The 14,725-nt window shown below is 38.8% G+C and overlaps 1 protein-coding gene across 24 annotated transcripts in view; it reads right to left on the reverse strand.

Moving 5' to 3' along the window:
• OVA4 (Nucleotidylyl transferase superfamily protein) overlaps positions 1–14,725 on the reverse strand; it is an 83,243-nt gene that overhangs the window by 44,040 nt on the left and 24,478 nt on the right. For all 24 annotated transcript variants that reach the window (XR_016102122.1, XR_016102121.1, XM_088954172.1 and 21 more), the window contains exons 12-13: positions 6,120–6,166; positions 5,827–5,908 (exon numbers count right to left, since the gene is read on the reverse strand). Coding sequence is in view for 22 of the 24 variants with exons in the window: in XM_088954172.1 (XP_088810298.1) it covers positions 5,827–5,908; positions 6,120–6,166 (129 nt within the window). In the remaining 2 variants the exon portion in view is untranslated. The remainder of the gene's footprint in view (positions 1–5,826; positions 5,909–6,119; positions 6,167–14,725) is intronic.

Here is a 14,725-nt window from a genome sequence, read left to right on the forward strand (position 1 = left end):
ACCAGTGATTTAAAAGGCACTAGGCGTAACACTTTCAAAATGCGCACCAGCACTTCAGCCCAGGCACACACCTTTTGAAAATTTGCACTTTGAAAACCCCCATTTACTAATGTTGCTCACTCATTCATCCTACTAAAAGATATTTTAAAAATTAAAATTGCAAAACCTTTTTACAGGGATTAAGAATTTAAGACTCTGATATGGACTTGTTTGGGCTCATCTTGAGGGGCTTGGTACAAATGTCGCTTGTAGAATCAGGAATGCATAATGTTTAACACCACATTAGCTATTTGAAGTAACGCAATTGGGAAAAAAATAAAGACATTGAGCGTGTTACATGCTTGAATATGTTTTATATGTTATGCCTGATTTTATTTTTAAATTTCCGTTTTAAATATGCTTTAAATGTTATGTTTATGTACTTTAATTTTTTTATGAGTAATGAAAAGCATTCTATTAAATAAATAAGAACTATTACAGGATACAGCATACAATATCCATAAAAGGGGGTGAGTCGCGGCCTCAAAAGCAAAACAAGAGTAAAAATGAGCCCAAAATAAATGACCCCTATGCACCCCTTGCTTAGCCAGAAAGTCTACCAGCCCATTAGCTGATCTCCTCTCTCATTGAACTCTCACTAATATGTTGAAGGTTTTTTTTTTTTTTTTTGAGAGAGAGAGAGTACAATTTCATTGAAAAATTAAAACAAGTATAACAAGCTGCTATACAAAGGGGGAATGCACGACCAACATTACTAATATGTTGGAGGTTAGCCATTAGGTTTTTTTTAAACATTTATTTTAAAACTTAAGTTTATATTTTAATAAATATCATGTTTAACATTTTTTGCATTTTTAATTTTCGTTTTCTTTTGAATTTTTTCAGCATTTTTGCATTTTTGAGCTTGCTTCGAAAAAGGTGTCTCGCCTTGCACCTCACATCTCGGGAGCAAAATGCCCCTTGTGCTTTTTTTTGCACCATGTGCTTTTAAAACACTGGACCAAACCATCTTATATTCTACTATCAGTTTATAGGAAATCAATAAAATGTCAATCCCATTCTTCAAAAGCTAACATATTTTTGAACATGTGCTCACAGGATTAGAAGTGGAATTATTAGCTACTTTTAATTGTTTTACTTTTATTTGGCCGATGGGTTTATTGTTATTGCACCCTGGGCCTATTTTAGTTTCTTATCGTCTGTTGTTGATGCCACCTTATTAGGTATACTTTTGTAATTTTCACATATTTCAAGCAACTATGAGCCCATTTGGGAGGACTTCAGCTTTGATTGAGCTGTGTTGACTGATCCACTTTGAAGGAGCTATTAAAACTAGCTTCACCAAAAAGTTGATTTATCAGCTGCATTAAGTGCATTCAGACCTTTTGAATTTTTCAAAATGGGCATTATATAAGAGATTGGGGGACACATTATGAGATCCACAATTTGATTTTCTCTTCACTCCTTTTCTTGTCTTTTTCTTATTCTTCTCTCTCCTTGCTATTATCTTCTTCTAATATCAGATTTTATTTATTATTTGATTCATAAATCTTTAATTTTAATCCTTAATCTTAATTATTTTTTTTGTAAAGAATCTTAGTAAATCTTTGAATCTTTAACTCTCGATCATTGAGCTTTTGTTAATTATTTTAAAAGTTCCAATATCGTTATCTACACTTGGATATCATCAAAACCTTAGTCTTGATAAATCTTTAGTGTTTAATCCTTAATCTAGATCCTTATTACTCTTTAAAGATTCTATATGATGATCTAGACCTAGAGATCATCAAAGCCACTAATCTCAGTAAATTTTTTATTTTAAACCTGAATCTTGATAAATCGTTGAACTTTTAAGTCTTTATGACCAATTTTTACTATCTTTAAAGGCTTTATTTGCGATCTACACCCGGACATATCCTCTGAACCTTAAAGGTTTTCATTGTGACCTAGACCTAGAGTTCACCATAACCTTTGATTTGTAATCTTGATTCATTGCTCTTTTAATGTGATCTACACCTAGATATCACCTTTAGTTCTTAAAGCTTTTAACTGGATCTACCCATGGAGATCACTATAACCTTTGATTAGCAATGTTGATTATTTGCTCTTCTGTTTTCACACTTGGAGATCACTAAAACCTTCCCTGCAATCTACAATGTGTTCACACTGTAGTCACAACTCACAATACAAAACCATCATAGATAACTTAATGGTTGTCTACCAATATTGCTACTATTATCAGTTAACAGGATTAGGTACCATCAGCTGAAATCTCATGAAGTTTGGATTGGTAATAGCAGCCGTAGCCGACTAGACAACATACTAGCAACCATTATTGGCTACTGCTATCAGTCCAATGGTTGAGTACCTCAACTGTCAAAATGGGACTGATAAGAACAGCTTTGGCCAACACCATGATCTAGCCAAAAGGGTATAAAAATAAAATAAAGTATATGTCTGGATGCCTGGATTACAAGGTTAATTTATTTCTCTTCTTGAAGATATTTGAAGGAGTTCTTTGGTAGCAGTAAAAAGAGGAGACTATATTGCATGCTAAGTGTAGAATTGAAAACAATGGAGCCTACATCCAAATTGTTTTCTATTAATTATTGTATGTTTTTGAAGTCCCAATCATATTAGGGCTGGGTTGGCCACCCAGCTCATGAAACAACTCTTACAGGCCCATCGTTAAGCCCATTAAGGGATGCCTCTAATGTATGTAAGGCTGATTCTTAATGAGATTTATTTTAGCCTATTTAAAGATACAGTGGCCCAGCTCATAGGCCCATTATGGTTTTGACCACATCTATTATGATTAGGGTTACAACTTGGGCAAGCTTAACCCAAGCCTGGCCTGACTCAACCTGAGAACGACCACATAAATACATGTATGCATTTTATTTATATAAAACATCTTTTTCTAATTATATATACATGTCTAAATGTATAAAATATGTATATGTACATTTGTAATTTGTTAATGAAATTTGTACATATTTTCAATCCATTCTACTCCTAAATTGAGATAATAAAGCCAAATTAAAGATAGCCGTGCAAAAACATATTCATAAAGCCTTTCAAACCCAAACAAGCTGCACTGGCCAGCCTGAGTTGTGTTAGGGGTGTCACCATGGCAATTGGATGAGTTGGGTTGGGTTGGATGTGGGTTGAAGACCAACCAATCCATCTACCATACACATCCATTGATTACCCATATATTTTGTATGTACATGGGTTGCAACCCAACATAAGCCACCTATTTTGACCCATTTGAACATTTGAAACTATGTAAATAAATCCTTACTGAGGAAAAAAATCTTTAGGTGTTTCCTATGTTGCCACATGTCCTTATTTGGTTGGTTTCAACACAAACACAAAAATTGAGATTCATTAAGAGAGAGAAAGAGAGGACAGATTTGTAGGAGAGGAGAGAAAAAAGAGGGAATAGGGAGGAGAGAGGAGAGAGAAATAAGGAGAGACAATTGGAAGAACAGAGAGGGGAGAGAGAGAGAGAGAGAGAATAAAAATTGAAAATGGTGACATAGAACTTCTTTCATATGATTGATCCAAATGGATACCCATGACCCAACCTAACCCAATCCTTTTAATTTGACCCAATGGGTCAGTCAACACATATTCAACTCACATCTTAAATGGATGGGTTTGGGTGGGTTACAGGTGGATGGATTGGATGGGTCAAGTGGGTTGGGTCAGAAATTGCCACCCCAAAGTATTGGGTTAAGCTAAGGTTGGGCTAAAGCCAGTAAACTCAGGCAGTCAGGGTTGACCTTAGATTAGACCAAGCGTAAGTCCAAGGCTTGAATCTTAGGATTGGTCCTAGGTTGACCCTGAACTCAACCCAACCCGCCCAATTTGCACCCTAATTATGATGGGTCATAAGGGGAAAAAACATAATTCCACTTTGCAAGGGCTGGCTATCCAACTCTTAAGTTCATTAAGGTTGGGACAACACCTTTTCTTTTGATTGTAAAAGGAAAAATTTTATTAAAAAATAAAAAAGAAAGCAGCATACAACCACCAATAGGGTGCTAAAAAATAACCACCAAAAAAACAACTAATAGCAGCCCCAAAGGGCAGCCACCTACATACCCAACTGTCAGAGTCAAGTCGAAGGTTCAGAAAGAGAGAAAGAAAGAGAACAGATTTGGTGAGTGTGACACCATGTGTCAGTCGACACCCTAAAAGATATATTTGTATTGAAAAGGTAAAAGGACAAATCTGTCCTTAGTGTACAAAAGAAAGAGAGTACAAAGAATAGTTATACAACAAACAAAAGTAAAAGTACAGAAATAGTCCTGCGGCTAGATCTTCTCACAGTCTCTACACCAACACCCTCTCCTCCTTTCAAAAACGAAAACTCACAAAAAAAAAAAAATCTCTGCTTTGGACAATCAGGATGCAAACAAAATATCTTCCCAAAATCAAGCCTCACGACCCCACCCCCTACTCAACTCCAACTTCACTCCTCCCCCTCAAGTAACTCCTGCCCACCCTCCTCATTCCAAACTTCCCCTCAACAGATTTCTTCAGTCTTTCTTCCCTTTTGTTCCTCTCAAACTCTTTAAAGTTCTCTATTAAGTCTTGAAGTAATAAAATCTTTCTTTATTCATCAAAAAACAAAAAAAAAAAAAAACTCTCCTAGAAAGAGCTTCACCTCCTAAGAAAAACAAGCTTAAGGATTTCCCAACCTTGACATCCCTGTCAACCAACTTCTCAATCTCCATACTACCTTGCTCCTTCACCCTATCCCTCTGAGGACACCTCAAAAACTCTTTCTTCAACTTCACTAACTTCCTCCCTATTCTTCTCCTCCGAAACTCCACTTGTCTCTACCTCCCCTATAAGTGAACCCAACGCTTTCCTGTTCCTGCAGCTTAAGTTTAGCTGCACAACCTCCTCTTCAGCATGAACCCCATGGTCAGAAACTCTTTGCCTTGCCCCCCTTCTTTTATACAATTTTTCATACTTGTTAGTAGGGCCTGAACCAATTAAACCAACTTCTAGCCATGAAAACACCTTAGTCACATGCACAATGTGAGATTTATTCCATAGGTTAAAGAAAAATACAACATAACCCAAGGTTCACTTGTTATATTGCTGTTCTATTTCAATTTAATAAGGCAGAATATTTTTGTCAATTTCATTTAATAAGGCAGAATATATAAATAGAAGAGGATGTACACACCCCAAGAATTTTTTACCTTCAATCTCTCATGTATTATCTCCTCATTTTCTCTTCTCTGCACTCTCTTTGATGCTTTATTACTTCTACTTATTCGGTTATACTAAAATTACTAACAAAAATTCTGATTATTAAAGTCTCATCGCCCTATTTGGCATTGTACTAACTTTTTATCTTAATGAAATCTCTTTGGTTTACTACCAATAGAAAAAGGAATATCCATATGATTACCATGGAACACAAGTAATTTTGTTTACAATAAAAAAGAATAACATATGGATGCAATGATTGAACAACAATAGAAACAGGGCAAGCACTGAAGCCTATAATAATAGACTGTTGTACATCATGTTAGGTGTACTTTATATGAAAATATTTAGAACATTTTTACTAATAGCGTAATACTATATTGAGTTATACCAAAAAAGCTATATCAAGTTGATATATTATAACCCATGAAATCGTCTTTCTGCTTTGCATGGTTGCAGATAATGACCCTAGAATCCTTGAAAGATTAAGAAAAAAAGGGAACTAAATAAACCTACAAAAATCGGCAGCATAGACAACCATACAAAAGCCTTGGTGTTGTTTAAAACCAAAGAAAAAATATTAAGTTCCAGTACCTCCTTTGTCCTTCCAGTAATGAGTTGAAAAATTGAAAGAAGATTATTGCATTCAGGTCTGTCAGGATTGTCAAATTCCAATCTAGATGACAAATATACAAAAGAATCAAATGAGGGAAAAAAAAGTCATTATGATCAGTTAAATTACAGGTTAGATAGAAACCCCTTATAAAGAAAAGGAAAATTACATGCAAAAGGTTCATGCTGATCAAGAGAAAGATGGGAAAAAAATCAAGACAGAAAAATATAAAGAGAGCAAAACTTAAGACTGAAAATGTAGAGTAACTACAAACCCTGAAAATGAATCAGTTTTGCAACGTTTGATCTTGTTTGCAATTACCTACAAAACCAACATGCAGAACCAGATACAGTTGGAGTGAAACTGCACAAAACAAGGAGGAAGACAACTAAAAGTCCATGGCTGAGTTACACCAAGTCTAAAACATGAGAAGTATTCTTACTTTAATGACAAAAGTTGCACTTCTACATATCTTAAAGAGCAGAGGAAAAAGCTAGTTATCTCAAGAATGGATACACAAAGAAGTCATCCCACATGGCTTTAAGAGAAAACCCTTTTTGAATGGGTAAGATGCATCCATCTTGTTGCACCAAAGAGATGAACTAACTTGGAAAGAGAAGCCAAAAGGAAAAATCACTATGAGATCCATTTATGTGGCTCTTGCCAGTTTCTTTTTTTTTCTTTTTATGAATAACTAAAAATTTTGTTATTCATAACAAAATTAGGGATGAGAAGGGCAATTAGGGATGCAGACTTGGACCACCTTTTGTCTTTGTTAGCTATCCATGAAAATGTTTTCTTGGATCCCAATAAGGAGGACACTAGATTTTGGATTCCCTCCTCTTCAGGTGTTTTCTCTTGTGCCTCATTTTTGAGACTTTAACTCAGCCTTCTGATCCCATTGGGTTGTCTTTCCCGGTTAAAGAAATTTGGAGTAGACCCATTCCTCCTCGGGTTGGTAGTTTTTGCTAGGAAACTTTTCTGGAAAGAATTAACACAAATGACCTACTTCAAAAGAAGAGACCCGACTCTTGTTTACTTCCTAATAGATGTACTCTCTGTAAAGCTGATGGGGAAACTGGTTACCACCTTATGGTTACTTGTTCGGTTGCTAAATCCGTTTGGGAGTGGGTCTTTTCCATTTTTGGTGTGTTTGGATACCCCCTGGGAGTGCCGAAAGCTTTTTTTCTCCCTCCTTTTTCAGATGGCCGAAGAAAAGAGGGAAGACTATGTGGAGAAGCACCAGGGCTGCAGTGTGTTGGACTCTATGGGAAGAAAGAAACTCACAAATATTTTCAGATGAGGAAAGAACCATCGGAAACTTATTGGATCTAATTCTGTTAAGGGTGGCACATTGGTTGAAAACTATGGAACTGTTCTCAAATTATTTTGTGGCTGATCTGGTGAGAAATTGGAAGGAGATAGCTTCCTCTGCCCTCTGTAAGAGGTGCTGTAGTCCTTTGTGGTCCCCTCCTCCTTCTGGGTTCATAAAACTAAATTTTGATGGCAGCTGTTTAAGGAACCCAGAGCCTTTTGGGATTGGGTGTTAAGACACAAATAAGGGGAACAGATGGACAAGTGCACAAGAAAAGGCAACATCAGCCTTTAAGTAATGTAACTGATAGCCAACCACTCGAACTAAATAACAAACTGGACAATTGGAGAGGCTGATATAACAGAATTGTAATGGAAGTAGTATAAATAAGGGAAGGAAGCCAGAAGAGGAGGTATTGATTTTGGGAATTCTCTCTCTCTCTCTCAGAGGTGGTGATTAGGTGGCTAAAAGGGGGAGACAGTGGCTTATGGAGTTATAACAATGAGAAGAATAAATTTAAATGGCCGAGTAGGGATATGGTGGTTCATTACAACTGGGTGAAGAGGACTGCTAATTCCTTTGCTGATGGGTTAGCAAAGCAAGGGGTGAATAGGGATTCGAGTTTTTGGGCTAATTTTTTATTTTTCCTTGTACTCTTTGATGGGGAGTTAAGTCTTTTTACCTCTCCTTTGCACCTAAGCTTCACATAGTTTCATATCTTTAATAAAGTTTCTAGTTATTGATCAACAAAACAAATAACTAAAAATTTTGTTAGATGTGAAAAAGAATGTAATATATAGAAAGCATTAAGAACCACAAGCAATAGGCCAGAACCTGCTGTTTAATCCCAGCCCCACCATTGCTTTATTGTTAGAGCTGATTGTCCCTCAGCTGTCCTCAAAACAGCTCAGATCAGCTTACCCCTTACCTGGATCAAGCATCAACCATATGGTTGGCTGATCTATGTACCCAATTACAATGGCTGGTTCTTCCCCTCTCCAAGTCTTGAATTTCCTTGGCAACATTTTGATGTTGTGATGTGACTCTGCTTTTTCCTAATGGATGTCATTAGACTCAACTATTGTTCCTTAATCAGTCTATCACCACTTTAGGATCTTTCGCTATTAAGTTATGGAAGTCAAGCAAATTTTCTCGTCTTAGGCCTTGAAGTACTCTGCTGTTAGCTCCACTCTTGTGGAGCCCCAATGCCTAATTGGTACAGATTATGAGGCTATGATTGAACCATTACAATCTCAAAAAATACCTCCTCCCATACCAGAGGGGCCAAGGTTGCCCATACAGCTTCCATCAAAGTTTAACTTAATCTGAAACGAGATTGGAGGACTCCATTTGAAGAGATGCTGACTCTAGAGTTGACCCATAGATATGTTGTCACCCATAGATATGTTGTCAAAGATTTGCTATCCATTGCCAACCTCTTGAGAAATCACCCATAGATATGTTGCCGAAGATTTGCAAGATTTGACCCAATGAATCACCTTAATTGTGATACTTTCTTCTTCCCCTTAAAATTTCCATCATTCCTTTCCTCCGATAATATCCATAATGTGGATTCCCTGCCCTAATGCATCTCCACATTATGAAGAGGCTTTCTAGATCACCAGAGAAGGTAAAAGAACTTCAACAAAATGCTTGCCACAAAAGGGCAGAAGATGAACAAGCAGTAAGTATTCTCTGCTTGTAAGACAAAAGGAATAGATGTGTGGGGAAGCACACCAATTTGGCCTTCTCCTTTGCAAATCTCACAAGGGTTTTTTGATACTCGAGTTATAGACCTCCCAACAGAGTCATAATCTTAGGTAGAGCCTGCTCACTCTACATCTCCTTTACAGGAAAAGCCAGCACTGCATTAGAAGGATTGGATAAGACTTATTTACCAGAAAAAAAACAAAACAAAACATAAGACTTTATAAAAGAAGTAATAAGAGTAAAAACCAGAAAATCAGACCCTTCACTCTCCAGAGCCCACCACAAATCTGAAATTTGTGGGACCCCCTACCCTATCTTACATCAATGCTGAGGTGAATTTTCATTGATGTATATTGCAGTTACAATGCTTACAAATTACAATGCATGTCATCTTATTAAAGAACAGTCTTTGGGCATTAAGATGGATGAGAGGTTCAAGGAATGTTTTCAATAAACATTGAGCTAAGCATGTTAGTGGTTCAGGTTTAAGTGGAAAAACCACATTGACCTGACCATATCAGGTTAGTGTTGGGTCAACCTTAAATGGGTTTTAGGTCAGGTTCAGGGATTTAAGTTTTTAAAAGTGGGAGACCTTATGCATAGGGAGGAAATATATTGGAGACACAGATTGAGAATCCAATGAATTAAGGAGGGTGATGGTAACACCTGGTTCTTCCACAGATATGCTAATTCTCAAAGTAGGAAAAATCAGATTTCCAAACTGAAGGTGGGTGGTTAAGAAGTGGCTGACATGATTCAGATAAAAAAGGAGATTGCTGATTTTTTTTACGGACCTTTACTCTTCTGATAGGACTTGGAGGTCAAACCTGATTTCTTGGAATTGTGAGAAGATTTCAGAGAAAAGTAGAAGTTGGCTGGAAAGAGAATTTGATGAAGTGGAAATCAATGAAGCAGTGTTCTCCATTGATGAAGATAAGGCTCCCAGGCTGGATGGTTTCTCAGCCGATTTCTATCCTGAGTGTAGGGATCTTGTGAAAGATGACTTACTCAAAGTGTTTGCAGACTTTTATAGGTCAGCAAAAATTAACAAAGGTACTAACTCTACTTTCATCAAACTTATCCCTAAGAAGGAAGGCTGCTTGAATGTCAGAGACTTTAGACCTATCAGCCTTTTAAGCAGCCTTTATAACATAATTGAAAAAGTTTTGGCAAACAGACTCAAGAAAGTTTTGAATGAGGTGGTAGCCCCTACTCAGAGTGCCTTCATTCAAGGGAGACAAATTGTGGATGGGGTTTTGATAGTGAATAAAGTGATGGAGGATAGAAAAAAGAGAAGGTTAAGTGGGGTAATTTGCAAAATAGATCTAGAGAAAGCCCATGACAAGGTAGATTGGAATTACCTTTGGAGGATTCTGGAACTTAAAGGTTTCGGGGAAGTCTGGATTAATTGGATGAAAGGTTGCATCAGATTGGTTTGGCTCTCAATCATGGTAAATAACTCCTCAGTTGATTACTTCAAAACTTCTAGCGGCTTCAAGCAAGGTTGCCCATTCTCCTCTCTCCTTTTTACATTGGTAGCAGATAATCTGGATGCCTTCATGGAAAAAAAAAAAAAGCTATAGATTTTGATATAATAAAAGGCTTTTTGGTGGGGCACGACAATATTCAAATTTTTACCCTTCAATATGCAGATGATACCATTTTCTTTATCAAAGCAAAGAAAGATTTTCTCTTAAACTTGAAGAGGATCTTGAAGTGTTTTGAAGCAGTAACAGGGCTGAAGACAAATTTAGAGTAGGCATCAACACCCCCCCCCTCAATTGACGACAGACCTGAAGGATGCTTTGGGGTGTAGGGTGGATTCTCTCCCTTTCTCTTACCTGAGTCTCCCCTTGGGGGAAACCCGAGACCTACAAGTTTTTGGGAGGTTGTCACTGAGAAATGTGCAAGATGGCTAAGTACTTGGAATTGAAATTGTCTCTCCAAAGGTGGTAAACTAACTCTCATCAAGGCTACTCTCTCAAACCTCCCTATTTATTTCCTCTTTCCTCTTCAAAGTCCCAGCTAAGATCAGAAATAGATTGGAAAAATCCAAAGAAGGGGGGCTAGGGATGGGACACATTTCGGAAATAAATCAGGCTCTCCTTGGGAAGTGACTTTGGAGGTTCAAAACGGAACAAAACTCTCTGTGGGACATGAAGAAAGAGGCACCCAGTCTAAACTGACTTTGGAGTAGACCTGTTCATGGGCCGGGTAGCCCGATGGCCTGGCCCGCACCCCGGTTGGTCTTGGTCATATAATTAGGCCTGCGGGCCTGACCTCGGGCCTAACACAGTAAGCCCGACTATGTTACAGGTCGGGCTCGGGATTTGTCAAAAAAGCCCGGCCCGACTCAGCATTATATATTTTATAAAATATATAAATAATATAATATTTATTGAAATATATATATTTATAATTTAATATATACATTTTTTTTATTTTTTTCTTTATAATTTCTCTCTCTCACTCTCTCTCTCTCTCTATTCAGCCGCTTCAGCAGTAGTTGTTAGACAGTTTTGCATGCCCTTAGCTTCAATCAAAATTGATGTACTTTATGAGTTTATTGTAAATGAATAAAAGTACATATTTGATTCATGTTCCCTTGGTATGTTTCTGTGTAATATCCTTAAACTGGACACTTATTGAGACTCGTGTTAGTTTAGAATGTTCACAGCCAATGGGTCGGTCTGGGGAGACCTATCCTGACAAGGCTGACACTGTGGTGCCACCAAGTAGGTTGGGGTGGCTTGTCTCAGCTACCAAGGTGAGACCCTAGGCACATACAGTGTGGGATTAATTGAATCTTTGAACTGTACCAGATTTCCAGTATTGCCCTGGACCTTGAAGATTGATGGGCAAAACTGGAAAGTTACACCCGACCCCTAGACTCGATTATGATACTGCACTAGGTGTCGGATCGGACTGTCTTTGATGTACCAATCAGTGAGATCCCTAGCGGGGGTCAAAACCTAGGTATGTTGGGACAATTCGAGAATTCATCTGAGTGGGTGATCATAGTGACAGGATCAGCCCCTTTGTCGGACAAAGGTAATGATCGGGGATGTGCTCTCACTGTTGGAAACCAAGACTGCCGGCAGCCGATTTCAACCGTTGAGATTTGTTTTGCGAAGTATATTTTATATGAGATGTAAAAGTATATATATTATGGTTTCTAAAATGTTTGCAAAAGGTTTTAATTCCCGGGATCCATATAAGTCGAGAGTGCAACACTGTTCCTTGCAACCGAGGGAGAGGTCCTCTCTTGTCGGGCAGTGTATGATCATTATGGGCTGAGAGGTTAAGTATAAGACCATTGAGGATAATACTTGATGGGCTAATCTTGCATCTGCCCACAGTCCCTGGGTGTTACAAGGTGGCTTGGCCCATGGACCACTTAGGGTAAGTGTTGGGCCCATAGAGCCCATTTGATGGGTTTCAAGGGGTGCACTGTCTTTAACAGTGTATTCGACCAGGCCTTGTAACAAAGGCTAGGCCGAACCCATGTGGCTGATGTGTAGATCAATGCTTGGGTCCCACGCCATACAAGGAAGCCCAACTGGGCAACAGTTAGGAAGGTTAAATGAGCACATAAGCTTAATGGGCCTAAAGCCCATTTCGAACTGGGCTATTTATTTAGTTAATTAAAGGGGCAAATTCTGAGATAGATTAGCAGATAGGATAGGGTCTTAACCCTATCCACTCAGAGAGTCCAGATCTGAATGTGATTAAGATTTAGAAACCTCCTAATGGGATTAGGATAAAGCTAATCTAATCTGCAGATAAGATAAGGGTTTAACCTTATCACTAGAAGAGAAGGCTGATCCAAATATGATTTGGATAAGCACCTCCTAATGGGATTAGGAGCTTATCTTTTCAAGGTAACAACAAGAAGGAGGGGGCGGCAGCCTTGAGAGAGACCAAGAAACACATCAGATCCTCTTTAGTGCTGAAATCAAGAAGAGAGAATTCTGTAGCCTGCGAATACTCTCTTGCCGCCTCCCTGCTCTAGCTGCCCTGTTTGCCAGTTTGATCTCCAGCTGTGGAAGAAGTCAAGATTGGATCTTGATATCAGTTCTTTGAGAAAGGATTGAAAAAGAAGTTGTGCTCACGTTCCATCCTGTTGTTTCTTGCGAAGGACAGAGTTCTTGGGGAAGAACACTGCTGATTCTGCTCCATCCTGCACTGCGCCATCTTCAGTGGGAGCAGTCTTTGGATCCTTCCTTGGGCGTGAACACCTTCGTTGGGAGATATTACTTCTCCGTATCAGGTATCATTCTCTCCCATTCCTTTTGGTTCAGATCTGGTTCAGTTTAAGGTTCAAGATTGATCCTTGAAAATATGATTTTCTAAATAGGGAATGTGATTCCCAGTTGAAGGGAGAGAAAAATTTTTGAAATTCGCCCTCATATTCCGCAATCTTTGGGCGTCCATGGGATGGATCTCTCAACCCTTCAGTAGTAACAACATGGGATAAATTTCAGGCTCGGGCCCAGGCCCGGGTTTCGGGCTTTTTATGTGCGTCGAGCTCGGGCCCAAGTTGTAGGCCCGATGGTCGGGTCGGGCTCGGGCTCGGGCCTTAGAAAAATCTGTTAATACAGAGTGAAAGCCTGGCCCGGCCCGGCCCATGAACAAGTCTACTTTGGAGTAATCGGCTCACCCCAAACATCCTTAACTAGAAAGTTTTGTGCAAATGGACTAGATAAAGGCAGTAGGGACTTGAAGAAAGAGGCACAAGAGAAGGTTCCAGAGGGAGTTAGGGTCCACAATCTCTTATCCCTCTCAAAGGGATCCAACACCACCCAGTCTAGGATCTGAAATAAACTCATGACATCTTCAACCTCTACATCCCTTAAGCCTATTCTAAGCCCGAGATCCCAACCAAACCCAAAATTAGATTGAGAAGGAACTAGAAAAATGGACACAACCTTGCCCTTAAACCAAGAGTGAAAACAAGGAAGGGAATTGGTCTTTCAAAGGTATCTCACCCACCCAAATGTGCTCCCAAAACTTTACCTGATTCCCAGGTAGAGGTCATACCTGATGTGCTGCAAACAGGAAGAAAGAATGGCATGTATAGATTTTCAAGGAGAGGCACCAACAGACCTTGCCAAAGTCCCAGTCCCAGCCATCATCTGCCTGACCATAAATACTTAAAATTACCCTCATCCACAGTTTATCCCTCTCAACTCCCAACCTCCACAGCAATTTCTCCAACAAGGCTTCATTTTTTCTCCAAATGTTACCTAAACCTAACCCTCCATCAGCCCTACTCCTAGAGACTAGTTCCCACTTCTCCAACAAGACTTGATTAAAAGCTCTCACCCTTCTGATTCCCAAACCCCCTTCTTTCTTTGCCCTACAAACCCAATCCCACCTAACCAAATGAAACTTTTTTGGGATACTTTTATATTCCACATAAAATCTCTTTGCATCCTTTCAATTTCTCGGCTCGCTACTGCTGGAATTTTCAATAGAGATAAATAGTAGATTGGTAGATTTGACAAGACACTTTTAATGATTGTGATCTTCCCCTCAAATGGGAGTTACCTCCCCTTCCAACTTGCCAATCTTTGGTCAATTCTATCTAATACTAGTTGCCAAGTAGAAAGTGCTGAAGCTTTCACACCAATAGGACGACTCTAATGAAATGCACGCAAACACCCATCTCCTCCGTTTTTCTCCAAAACCCATTAGCCCCATCCCCTCCTCTAGAAATCCCCACTCCACATGATCATAAGATTTTTCCATGTCCACCTTGCAAATCACCCCCAGGCCCCAGCAATCACTCCTCATTCTTGCATCCACACATTCACTTGCAATTACCACTACATCCAAAATTTGTCTCCCCTGTA

Source organism: Nelumbo lutea, chromosome 7, assembly GCF_056320005.1.
Source record: "Nelumbo lutea isolate HS-2025 chromosome 7, American lotus-T2T, whole genome shotgun sequence".
In the NCBI taxonomy this organism is placed as follows: domain Eukaryota; kingdom Viridiplantae; phylum Streptophyta; class Magnoliopsida; order Proteales; family Nelumbonaceae; genus Nelumbo; species Nelumbo lutea.